The sequence below is a fragment of the Panthera onca genome, chromosome D1 (assembly GCF_046562875.1).
Source record: "Panthera onca isolate mPanOnc1 chromosome D1, mPanOnc1 haplotype 2, whole genome shotgun sequence".
NCBI classification, from domain to species: domain Eukaryota; kingdom Metazoa; phylum Chordata; class Mammalia; order Carnivora; family Felidae; genus Panthera; species Panthera onca.
This window is the reverse complement of record NC_138348.1, coordinates 76,171,658-76,185,140: the sequence shown is the minus strand read 5'-3', so window position 1 is coordinate 76,185,140 and position 13,483 is coordinate 76,171,658. Positions and strand designations below refer to the sequence as shown.

At 39.1% G+C, this 13,483-nt stretch overlaps 1 protein-coding gene across 7 annotated transcripts in view; it reads left to right on the top strand.

The window, feature by feature from the left end:
- Window positions 1-13,483, top strand: part of MRE11 (MRE11 double strand break repair nuclease) — a 78,980-nt gene that overhangs the window by 18,923 nt on the left and 46,574 nt on the right. For all 7 annotated transcript variants that reach the window (XM_078432989.2, XM_078432987.2, XM_078432988.2 and 4 more), the window contains 5 exons: window positions 1,544-1,658; window positions 6,488-6,673; window positions 7,569-7,740; window positions 8,991-9,071; window positions 12,764-12,890. In XM_078432989.2, coding sequence (XP_078289115.2) covers window positions 1,544-1,658; window positions 6,488-6,673; window positions 7,569-7,740; window positions 8,991-9,071; window positions 12,764-12,890 — 681 coding nt within the window. The remainder of the gene's footprint in view (window positions 1-1,543; window positions 1,659-6,487; window positions 6,674-7,568; window positions 7,741-8,990; window positions 9,072-12,763; window positions 12,891-13,483) is intronic.

The following is a 13,483-nucleotide window of genomic DNA, read 5'->3' as shown; positions in this document are numbered from 1 at the left end:
CTAGAACTCTATAGTTAGCAAATTCCCTCCTATCATCAGTTTCTTCTCTGCATGTTACCTCCACTCCGACTTATAGGAAACTAGTCCCTAAGGCTCTGCTTCCCACTCACTTCTCACAGGCTTCTTACAGGTCTTAGGGTGGAGTGTGAGGGATCACTGTTCTCCCTTCTCCCTGCTTGCCATTTCTTTCCTATCTGCAGACACCCTGCCCCCTTGAAGCTAATTGCCAGCTGGCTAGACTGCCCTGTCCTTTCCCTCAAATTTTTCACCTACTTACCTTCTAATTGTGTCTGTGTTCTCAGAGCTTCAACACCTAAGTAGATCAGTCAACCTTCTGATGCCTTGGGCTTTGTATGCCTTGACTTTTTTGTTTCCAGTTTATATGTTCTACATTGCACCATCTGTTCCATTGGTCACACTCTAGAAATTCTCTTTAAGAAGCTAGACTTGTAGTTCTTACATTTCTGCATTGTTGGCTTTTCTTCCAAGGCCTTCCCTAATGACTGCATAAAGCAGCAACTTGTCCCCTCACTGATAACTCGCCACTTAGCATCTTTTGTCCCTTTTACAGTATTTAAAAGTGTAATTTGTGTGTTTACTTGGTTTTTTTTTTGCTTCTTCCATTAGACTAAGGTGATCCTTTAGGGTACAAGAAGAATTATTTAAAAGTCATTATATTATTAAAAAGCATAATATCTTTATTTAAAAACCATATATAAGGGGGCTGGGTAAGGACTAGGCATCGGTGGCTCAGTCTGTTAAACGTCTAATTCTTGATTTTGGTTCAGGTCATGATCTCACAGTTCACGAGTTTGAGCCCCGCATCAGGCTCTGCACCGACAGTGTGGATTCTGTCCCTGTTTTTCTCTGCCCCTCCTCTGCTCACTCTCTATCTCTCTGTCTCAAAACTAAACATTTTTTTTTTAAGGTTTAAAAAAACCCAATATATAAGATTATTTTTAAATACATTTATTTTTTTATTTCATCCTTTTTAATGTCTGTATTTTATAATGTGTATGTTAGGTCAAAAGTATGTATAATAAAGGGATAGTGGAAAACAATATTATTAGAAATTTTAATAAGAATTTAAGCATAGAAAACTCAAATTTTTATTCTGTATTTTCCAGATATTGAAGGTATGTATGCCTGACATGCAAATTTTTTTTTTTTTTTTTTTTCTCCAAAATGTTTGTTTATTTTTGAGAGAGAGAGAGAGCATGGGAGAAAGCGGGCTCTGTGCTGACAGCAGAGAGCCCGATGCGGGGCTCGAACTCATGAACCATGACCTGAGCCGAAACCAAGAGTTGGATGCCCCACTGACTGAGCCACCCAAGCGCCCTGGGAAACATGTTTTTAATACATGTATCTTCTTAGCAGCTGTCATGTGAGAACCTGGAACATACTCATTTGTAAATAATGATACATTTCAAATGTATCTCTAATAAGAACATGAAATACTTAGAGAAGCACAAAATTTAGAAGTGAAACATTCTTTTTTGAAAACTAAGTAAGAAACCGGTTATTAAAATAACGTCTATTTCAGGGTCCATTCCAGATGAAAGGCTCTATCGAATGTTTGTCAATAAAAAGGTAACAATGTTGAGACCAAAAGAAGATGAGAACTCTTGGTTTAACTTATTTGTGATTCATCAGAACAGGTAAACGAATTTTTTGAAAAAAAACTTCTTTTTAAAATTTTGAGTCAAGTATGGAGGTTCCTTAAATCTCTGTTTCCAAGCTTCCCAGTTTCCATAAAATGTTCCTTATTCTTTGAAAGTTGTCATTAAAGGATCATGCAGAACTTAACTGTGCTTCGTCTGACTGCATTGTGAAATCGGTTCCAATATATATTATCTGTAAAGAATATGACATGTGCAAGAATAACCATAAAATCAAATAATCTTAAATTCAAGTAGAACACTACCAGTGCATTATCCCATGCCCTTCTCTGACCCTGTATCTTTCCACATACTCCAAAAGGAAGCACTATTTTTAATTTCTATTTAATCAAATCCATTGCTTTTCCTTATTGTTTAATTGTGTATATCTGTCCACAATGAGTATTTTATTTGGTTTGGTGTAACTGGGGCCCTGCTGTATATTTTGCAGCTTAGTGTGTTCCACATTACATTACTAAGATTCATCCATTTTGATGCTTAAAAGTGTAATTAATTTTCACTGATATGTACAGTTCTACTTTTTCACGTGTTGGTGAATATTCTGTGTTACTTCCAGAGTCTTGCTTTCTTAAACCTTTTTGTTATGACTACTCTTACATGCATCTCCTGTTGCATGTATGCAGGTGTTTTTCTGGAATATATTAAATATAGCTAGATCAGTTTTCTTTTGCTAGTATTTTGAAGAAGTTTAATCTGTTGGTAGGGTGCAGGATTGATGGAAAGGAAGGAAGACTTGATGCAAGGCTTATTATGTGACCACAGATAAAATAGTGTGAAATGGTGGTAGTGATGGGCGTGAAGATGATGTGGAAGGGACAAACCTGAGAAGTTATCAAGGAAGAATCCAAAGGGATTTGGGCCTGATTGTGTAATTTATTACTTACTGAACAGGTATTTATTGAGTGCAGGATCCCTGGCACTTGAACCCACTAAGTTCTCAGTGAAAGGAGGGCTTTAGAAGGCAGCCTTGCGTTGCCTTATGTACATTCTGAAAGAAACAGCTTTGAAGGAGGAGCAGGCCAGAGCTGTAGTAAGTGTGGTCTCCATAGAACTTTGCACCCCTTGGGAGTGTGCTCCTTCTCTTGCTTAGGGTTTCCCAGTTCTGCTACACTTTCTACTTTCCCAAAGTAGGGAAAAATCGGGAGGAGAAATCATAAGTGATTGATTCCAAGAGCTGCAATCAGAATGTGAGATGGAATGGCAGCGTTGGGGTTGGTAATGGCCAGTTGCTGGTGATGTTCACAGTGATCATTTGATGAAGGTGGTCTGCTCCAGGTTTCTCCATTGTCAAGGTCCCATTTTCCATTCTGTAATTAATAGTTTGGTAAAAATACTTTGAGGCTGTGTGAATATCCTGTTTTGCCTTAAAATTTTGCCCGCTAATTCTAGCATCCATTGGTGAATCTTGTTTCTAGCAATGCATACTATGATGTTGTGTTATTTTTTAATTCCCCTCATTCTGTCTGCATTTATTCATTGAAAGTCTTCTGTAAGGAAAATTTGTTGCTTCTCTCTCGTTTATTCATTTTTCTATTTATGTTGTTATGGACTCAAGGGTATTTATTTTATCCTTTGAGTTATAATCCAGTACTATCCAGTTTTTTTGTTGTTGCTCAAATTCTTCCAGCTTTGACCATTGGGAGTTTTTTTATATTAGCTTCTGTGTCCTTTCAGCATGCCTTCTTCTTTCTTTATGCATTTATGTATTATTTATTGAATCTTCCTTAACTTCCTTAACTTTAAACTTCCTTAACTAATAAGTACATTTACTTATTTTTTACTACCACAAGATGCTTCTGCCTCATCTTGTGTTTTTCTGCCCTAGCCCTGGAATCAACCACTTCTCCAAGGAGCCCTGATTGCTTTTATTGGAGAAGAGTATTTAGAAACCCAGATATGGCCACTAGGTGTGCTTACTGCTACTGGGGCTGTCTTAGCCCTCAGTAATCAGAGTTAAGGAAATATGTGTATATGTCCTAACCCATGCAGACACATCTATATTTGTGTATTGACATATGTGTTACACACACACACACACCACACACACAAGCATGAATTCATACTTACTCTAATCCAGCCCTACAGGGTTCATTTTTGTCTTCTCCCTTTTCTGTTTTTTTTCTTTTTCTTTTAGAGAGAGAGAGAGAGAGTTTGAACAGGGGAGAGGGGTAGAGGGAGAGAGAGAATCTTAAGCAGACTCCATGCCCAGCACAGACACCGAAATGGGGCTCAGTTCCACAACCCTGGCATCAAGACCTGAGCTGAAATCAAGAGTCAGATGATCAACTGACTGAGCCACCCAGGTGCCCCATTTTTTTAATTTTTCTTTTCTTTTTTATTTGAGAGAGAGAGTGGGAGCAGGGCAGAGGGGCAGAGGGAGTGTCTTCTCCCTTTTCTTATTTGGGAGTTCTTTCTCTAACAGAAACCTGGATCATTTTATCTATAGTATATTTACTTATTTTTTCAATCTTGGTTGACATATAAGGTAATTTTTTAAAATTGCTGACCTGTACCCCTGTGAGAAACAAATTTACCAACTAGTATACAGTGTTTATGTAAGTGATTTTTGTTTTTAGCCTCACTATATCTAGTCAAAACACCACCTCTAGGGGCGACTGGGAGGCTCAGTCAGTTAAGTGTCTGACTTTGGCTCAGGTCATGATCTCCTGGTTTGTAAGTTTAAGCTCCACATCAGGCTCTCTGCTGACAGCACACAGCCCTCTTCGGATCCTCTGTCCCTCCCTTGCTAGTGTTCTTTCTCTCTGTCTCTCTTTCAAAATAAACTTTAGGGACACAAACAAAGAAAATACCACCTCCAAGGTTACTTAGGCCAGCTCCTTTTTCTCCCTCCCACTTTAACATAACTGTGCAATTCTTTTGTAGTACTGTTAGATGCATTTGTCACCCTCTGCATTCTTAAGTACTTCATTGTTTTCTAGAGAGCACTAGTCCACGTGCAAGCCAGGGAGGAATTGAGAGAGTATCTTAAGCAGGCTCCAAGCCCAGCATGAGGCCAGACGCAGGGCTTAATCTCACAACTGTGAGATCATGACTTTATTTCCCATTTGTTTCTATACTTGGGCCCGTTTGTTTTTCTGGCTGCGAAAGAAGGACAGCAGAAGAGCACTTTGTCATGTAATATATTTCCACAAGGCTGTTTTGATCGACTTCTAAGTCAAAAGTCAGATGGAAGTCACAGAGTCAGCCCACAGGCATAATCTTCCCTCTGCATGCAAGAGTTTGTGCTCTGTGAAGGCACGATTGTATCATACAATATTTGAGTTATGCTTTGTTTCTTCAGTAACTGTGATAATGTTCCCTAGATACGTGTTTTTTACACAAAAACATTCTTAGATATACAAGCCTGCTGCTGCTCTGATTTCCCTTCCTGCTTTTCCCTTCCTTCCTGATTTCCCTCAGTAACTGTGATAATATTCCCTAGATATGTGTTTTTTACACAAAAACATTCTTAGATATACAAACCTGCTGCTGCTCTGATTTTCCTTCCTGCTTTTCCCTTCCTTCCTGATTTCCCTCAGTAACTGTGATAATATTCCCTAGATACGTGTTTTTTACACAAAAACATTCTTAGATATACAAGCCTGCTGCTGCTCTGATTTCCCTTCCTGCTTTTCATTCTGCTCAGCCACTCCCCCCTCCCTGCAGTCCTTAAACTCACTGAACACATTCCCACCTGGATACCTCTGTCATGTGCTCTGTGACTCTCTGCCCAGGACTCAGCCCTCTCCCCGAGGGCTTTCTTCCCTCGCTTAACAGTTGTTTTTTTTTTTTTCGTTCCTCTTACACTTGATCCCTCATCACAGTTCTCTGCCCTTGTGTCACCTGGCTAAGTGGCCTGTCCTGACCACCTTGCACATAGTAGCGTTCCTGTTGTGTGTCACTTTTCCCTTTTTCTTTACAGCACTTAGCACTACCTGACAAATTATACGTGCGTACGTAAGCACATACACATACATACTATGTTATTGCTTGTTTCACTAGCGCAAGGACTTTGTTCACTGCTGTTGTCTTCGGTATCTAGAAGAGGTCTGGAACACTAGGCACGTAGTAGGCACACAGTAAATGTTGAATGAGTGAGTTTTCGATTTGCCTTAAGCGAATGCTGGGTTGAAGTATTTGAACACTTTTACTTAAATTCCCAATGATGAAGTCAGTATTTGGGAAAACTTTCTTCTGGTCTTTCCTCTCTTTGGGTGTTTGCATATCTCTTAATAAAGGCAACTAATCTAGGTATAAAACCAGAGTCTGCAAAAATCTTCATACGATATCTCATTTAATAATATTTATTATGAAATTTATTTATAAATTAATCTCTTAAGTAAGACAAACTTTCTTACACCCATTATTATGAGTGAACAAAACATGCTAAAAAATGACTGGACATTTTTAGAGATTTGTTTTTTATTTTACAGTTTAGATTTAATTCACTTTATTTTCTGATTACATATGTACATAATCAAACCAACTTACCGTTTTCATTATTGAGAGAGCTCATGCTTTTCTGACTTTCCCTCTGTAAAGCCTTTCGTGATCTGCCTCTCAGTGTGGAACTGACCCTTTCTCTTTTGTGGTGCCTACTTGTCTGTGCCCTGCAAGTTTGTAAACCTTTTGAGGGCAGGAATTAGGTATTATGTTTGCATCCCTAATCTCTTGAATAGTTTCTGGCACATAGAAGAGACGTAACAAGGCTTTGATGAATGGAGAAAGAAAGATCTGTGTAGATTTACTTAATGTGAAGTGTCTCTGTATCTCTGGACATTTATTTATTTTTAAAAATCTTGGTATAGGAGTAAACACGGAAATACTAACTTCATTCCAGAACAATTTTTGGATGACTTCATTGATCTTGTTATATGGGGCCATGAACATGAGTGTAAAATAGCTCCAACCAAAAATGAACAACAACTCTTTTATGTATCACAACCTGGAAGTTCAGTGGTTACTTCTCTTTCCCCAGGAGAGGCTGTAAAGAAGTAAGTAATGGTTATATTTTCCAAATCAATTCAAATAAAAAAAAATACCTGCTATAATACTATCATCATTTAATAGGTTCAAGATAGTGATGGTTATCTATATGATAGATTTCTTTACAAAGATTCACCATTAAGTGTAGTCTTACTGTTTTCCCAGCTCTTAAGCTGTGTTCAACAGGAGAGCCTCCCAATGGTGTTAATGATTTTGCAGCTTATTAGGCATACTCAGGGCTAATAGTTTTACTAATTAAATTTCAAGTTAAAGTGCTATGATGATGATTACTAATTTCCCAAAGTCCATTTATAAACAAATTTGCCTAACACCATTTAATTAAGATTTTTTTGGTTATAAGTGGAATATTATAGCACATCTCATTTCTTTTAGTTCTTTAGTTATATGCTAAAGTAGTTAACACTGATTAAGCCCAATTTTTATGGTGGATTTCACCACTTGAATCCACTCAGATTTTGATTGTTAAGATGGTAATAGTAGGTTTAAAGAATATGGCAGTAGGATATATGGGTTTTTTTCTTCATACTTCTGCTAGTTCATTTTATGTATGTATGTGTACTTATATACACAGATGTAATACATATATATACCACTATCATAGTCCTGGTAACATTTTGTTTGATCTACTGTCTGTCTTCCCTCACTAAACTATATTTGTTCAGACAGGAGGGATGACTGGATTTTATTCTGGGGAAGAAGGATGTTTAGCATTTGTCCTGTGATAACAGTATTAAGATTAAGTTGCTAAAAAAAATTTTTTTAAGAGTATGATTTTATAAAGAAATATTTTGTAGAAACTTAGAAATATGATAGTTTTAATGTGCACATTTTCCTGAGAAAATTTACAGCGTGACAAGGCTTTCGATTCCCTCCTCATTTCAGGCATGTTGGTTTGCTGCGCGTTAAGGGAAGGAAGATGAATATGCAGAAAATTCCTCTCCACACGGTGCGGCAGTTTTTTATGGAGGATATTGTTCTGGCCGATCATCCAGACATTTTTAACCCAGATAATCCTAAAGTAACCCAGGCCATACAAAGCTTTTGTTTGGAGAAGGTAATTTCTCTGGATAAAGGTCAATGAGATGTGCTTTGGTTGAGGGTTATTTGACAATTAATTAAATGCTTCAGTGGAGATGGGGAAGTTGCCATATTTGTAACATTCTCAGGAAGCCTGCAAGGGAGGACTGTTGTTCCATGAATGAATTTAGTTGTATCAAGGACTTTTTTTTTCTAGTCTCTGAGATGGAAGACTGTTACATGTAGGACAAACTCTGTTTAATTAAACCCCCTCCCAGTTCCATTCCTCCTTCTTTAAAAAACAAACACTTAATTTTTTCTTTTAATTCTGACTGGATAACTTGTGCATTTCATTTATGACAGGAGGCAGTGGCTTTGATTGAGGAATTGAGGGGGGGGTGGGGGCGGCGGGGACCATGGAGGATGAAGAGAGCCTTAGCATCTCATCTCATCTCATTCTACCCTGAAAGCTACCCCAAATGAAATCTTGAAGTGTGTTTGCTCTGTGCCTTGTAGCTTCAGCAGAAGTACCATACCTCACCTACCAAGCAGATTGCCACCCCTGGACCTCTGAGACATTCTAGAGCCACTGCAGAAGTGGTGTGAATGCATTTAATAATCTGTAAATTGACAGCTTAATGACATTAATTGTGGGTACTAAGTTCTTACAATTATCACTGGTATTCATTGGCTGCTTATATATTCTGGGCACTGGTGACAGCATTTTCCATTTAATCCACTCAACAATGCTGTAGGTGGGTAGATTGTGCCATCCACATTTTATAGAAAGGAACCGAACTTTAGATGGAATAACTCGCCCAGTGGCACAGCATTCCTGGCAGCACGTAACTCCCATAGCTGAAAAACTGCAGAGTATGATGGATTCGGGAGGATTCAGTCTAAAAACTCCCATCAGGACTGCAGTTTCTATCTGCTTCCGTGTTTGGTCCCATGACACCCCCTCTGTAGGTAGCTGTCTTACGCTTCACTTTGAAGAGGTGGGCGTGTCCATGCGGTGGCCCGCAGACTCAAAATGTCCCTACAGCCGAAAGAGCCTAGTTTTCCCAGTGGTTCTGTTGGACTCAGGTCGTGGATGTGTCCCTGGGAGGTGGAAGACAGATTGATTGGTCAGGCCTACGTCAGGTCTGTCAGCCGAGACATCATAGACTGAGTAATTCTCTGTTGTGGGAGGTTGCACTGTAGGGATTTCAGCAATATCTCTCACCTCCACCTGCTAGATGCCAGTAGTCCCTCTGCCCCAAGTCATGACAGTATTTTTATTTTGAGATTAAAGAAATGCTTGAAAATGCTGAGCGAGAACGTCTGGGAAACTCTCGACAGCCAGAGAAGCCTCTCATACGACTTCGAGTAAGTCCTACTTAGATAAATTAAACTTTATTATTTTAATTAGTAAGAAGGATATGTATAGTAATAAGAGCAATCACCAGCTTGTACCAGAAATAATAAAGGTACCAGGATTTGATTTAATCATAGTTTGATTCTGATAGGTTTGATACTTGTTTCCTTTTCTAAATAATCTGTTCTATTTAATAGGTTGGCTGATATCTCTGCCTTTATCTTCTACTATCTCCCTCTTTATTCTCCATCCCAGACACCGTGGCTTCCCTGCTGTCCCCTATTCTAACATACTACCCTTCTCTATGTCTGCTCAGTGAGGCCCCCCCAAATGAGATGGCACCCCCATACCTTCTCACCAGCACTCCTGATTTCCCTTACTCTGGTCTCCTTGTCCTTTGTTTACCACAATACATCCTCCTAACCTACTGTATACAATGTGATTATTTTGATTATTAACGTGTCCTCAGCTGCAAAGCTGTAAGCTCCATGAAAGCGTGCAACTTTGTGGATTTTGTTACCTCATGTGTCCAAAGATCTCCAAACAGTTCTGGCATACAGCAAGTGCTTGATAAATACGATGAAAGAATAAGTATTTGAGAGGATTAAATAATTCCAAGAAATTGAAATGCTTCCTATGCCTGTAAAGCTACTGCCGTTTTCTGTCATCATATAAACAAAGTAACAACTCTTTTTTTTTTTTTTTTTTTGTCCCTGTGCCTTTCCCTGCAGCTAGCTCTGCCTGTCTTTATTTTCTTCCAAATCCCTCCAAATACATAGTTCTTACTGTGCATCTAACATTCTGTTCCCCAGTCCACTATAAGCAAGGCTCTCACCCCACCATCTCAGGTGGGAAAGATGACCTTCAGTTGTCAAAGCCAGTAGATTGTTTTCATCTGACTGAATCACTGTGGCATTCTCTCCGAGTTATGTTTGACCCATCCTCTCTCTGAGCTTCCATTTCAGCCTAGGCATGTGGCTTTAATGACCACCTATGGAGTGATGATTCCCAAATCTTTACCTCTAGCTTAAACCTCCTTGTTGAAGTCCGTGAGCCCCCCTAAACCCAGGTACTCAAAGAATAATCACAACAGCAGCCCTGACATCACCTGGGAAATTCTTAAAAATGCAGAATCTCAAGCCCTACATCAGACCCACTGAATTGCATTTTTTAAAGATTTTATTTTTTTATGTGAATCTCTACCCCCAGTGTGGGGCTCGAAGTCATGGCCCCAAAATCATGGGTCGCATGTTTTGCCAACTGATCCAGCCAGGTGCCCCTGAATTGCGTTTTAATAAGATCACCGAGAGATTTGTATGCACGTTAAAATTTGAGAAACTCTGGGATGTAGAGTATGAAGGTAAAGAGAGAACAGTCGAAGCCATGCCTGGGTTCAGGCATGAATGGGTTCAAACCAGTGTATGACCTAGGTTTGCACCTCATAGATTCACAAAATTTAAATGAATTACATAATTGACCTTTGCACAGGAAGTAATCTGGTGCCTTCTATTCCATTGTCATTGCTGAGATTGAGCCTTCATTCTCTCTTATCTGGCCTGTAACTGCAGCCTCCTACCTGACTCTGCCATTAGTTTTCCCCCTCTCTCCACCTCTAGTCTATTCACACTAATGCCAAAATCATCCTTGTAAAACACAGTCTTGCACGTCTTTCCTGCTGAAAGGGACTTAATGGTCCCCTAGTGCTAACAGGAAGAAGTCTACACTCTTGCATGGCATTGAAGGGTTTATATGACCTGGTCAAAACCAAACTCTTTGGCTTCTTCCTCCCTTTTCTGCCAGAACCTTCTAAGCTCCAGCCATATTAGGTTAAAAGTTGCCGTTCCCTGGGCCCAGTAGAGTTTATTTTCCTCTTTCATAAGTTTGTCCCTGCTGATCCTGCTGTGTGGAGTGTGCTGCTCTCCTTCCATAGCATTTCTTTCAACATCCACTTAAAGTTTCCCCTCTTCTAGGAGCCTTTCTTGACCTCCCTTCAGAAGCAATGCTTCTTCCTTTGTGTCTTCGGTCTGCTTTGTACGTACTTGTTCTAGTACCATTCACATTCTGCTGGCAGTTATCTACATGTTTGTCTTGCCAGTCAGCTTGTGAATTTCTTGACAACCAAGATTATGCTTTCTTATGGTGATATAAAAATAGGCCCTTCACAGAGTACCTAGCACACTGTGGACCCCTCAATGAAGTTTGCTTAGTGAACAAGTTTTGTGGCTCTTCAGAGCAGAAGATTACGAATCAGGTTAAGCTGGAGTATAATTGAGAAAGTGTGTGAAGAATTTTGGGGCGACCCTGTAGCGTGAGCATTTAGCATTTTCTGCTATATAACGTGGACGTGGTAGTGATATAATACATAGTTGCTTTGGGAGAACCACATTGTTCTCTTTGTCAGGTTAGAAGATCGCATGTTTCTCATCTATGTTTGTCTGATACCATTAGAACTAACCAAACTTAAATAGAAAGTTGGCATTCCTTTTCCTAAACACAGTAAATTCATGAAACAAAATAACAAATATTTTTATGTATGTAATATTCCAAAGTATGTTATATCAATTAGGGGACCCATGTTAATTTTATGAGTAAGTGAGCAAACACTTGAAGTACATTCTGTTCTGCATGCTGAGGGACACAGTGATGGTAAAATAGAAGAGGTTTTTAATTTATGGGGCTTATGGGAGATGGAGGTATGAGGAGAGACATAAAAAATAGGTAGCAAATAAATGAACAGAATGCCAGCTAGTGCTAAGAGTGATGAAGAGTATAAATTGGGTGGAGGTTAGGGAATAGTTTGGATAGGCCAGCGATGCAGCACAATGTTAGTTCCCAGAGCCTGTTTTTAGAACAGCTAGTTTAGGGAAATGATTATTTCTCTTGGAAAAAGATGTATGTATTTCTCTTTGTGAAAGTATGACCATAAACTTGTTAACTTAGAGCCTGCCTGGAGAGTGACTGTTGTAAACAGATACTGTGTTTTAAAGGTAATCATTTCTCAAAGCTAACACATTTGATTCTGTTTCTGCATGGATCTTCCCAGCATTTATTCCTCAGTGTGAGAGTATATCCCTGAGATGATAGCAATTCACTAATGCATCTAGGGCCAGCCTTTTATTTCAGTGGAGAATTTTCTTTCTGTTTTGAAAGTTTAAATATTCCTGTTTAGGGGCGCCTGGGTGGCTCAGTCGGTTAAGCAGCCGACTTCGGCTCAGTTCATGATCTCGCGGTCCGTGAGTTCGAGCTCTGCGTCAGGCTCTGTGCTGACAGCTCAGAGCCTGGAGCCTGTTTCAGATTCTGTGTCTCCCTCTTTCTGACCCTCCCCCATTCATGCTCTGTCTCTCTCTGTCTCAAAAATAAATAAACGTTAAAAAAAAAAATTTTAAATATTCCCGTTTAGAAACTTCCCCTCCTTTCCAGATGGTACTCCTGGTGCCCAGGCTCTCAGTGTTATCCTGGGAAGAGTAACTCCTTCAGATCTTGTGGGAATTCTTGCTGTATCTTGATTCCATCAAGCAAAGTGTCTTGTGTAAGCTTAGAAACCTTTGAAGCTTTATTTCCTCAGTAGAATAAAAGGTGTAACACCATCATGATCTTTTAACATGAATTATAGAACATTAACTTACTATCTTAAAAGCAGCAACATAAATAATGGAATTGGTAAACTGTTTCCAGGCCTTCATAGCTTGCTTTGTATTTCCAGGTGGACTATAGTGGAGGTTTTGAACCTTTCAGTGTTCTTCGCTTTAGCCAGAAATTTGTGGATCGGGTAGCTAACCCAAAAGATGTTATCCATTTTTTCAGGCACAGAGAACAAAAGGAGAACACAGGTAAGCCAGTTACCTTTACAGATTAAAAAAATGCTTTTTATAGGATGTATAAAAATCAGGTTTTAGTTAAAGGAATATAAACTAATGGAAATGTTTTTGTGATTATTTCTCATATCTTGGGCAAGCTGATACCGGAATAATTAAATCTCGTCTTCTAAACATTAGATAGCCATCATTTTTAAACCTGTGGATGTTAATAAAGAAAGGGACATTTTCTCTGCAGACATAGTTTGTGAAAATAGTGCTGCTAACAGTACACACAGACTTTAGAGATTTATTGCTCAAAGTATACATTATTGACTATACATTGTTAATGTTTAGAGAATATACTCAAATTTTACGCAAGTATTTCAACTTTTGAGTATACAGGATTTAGGACAACTCGAGTCTTGGAATAAGAGGTATTTGATGTCTCTGATGACCACATAATTAAGTTCCAATTAAATTTCATAATAACTAATTGCATTTTTTTTAAACGTTTTATTTGAGAGAGAGCGAGCACATGTGCGAACATGGGAGGGGCGGGGGAGGGGTGGGGAAAGAATCCCAAGCAGGCTCCACGCTACCTGTCTTGAGGCTTGATCTCACGAACC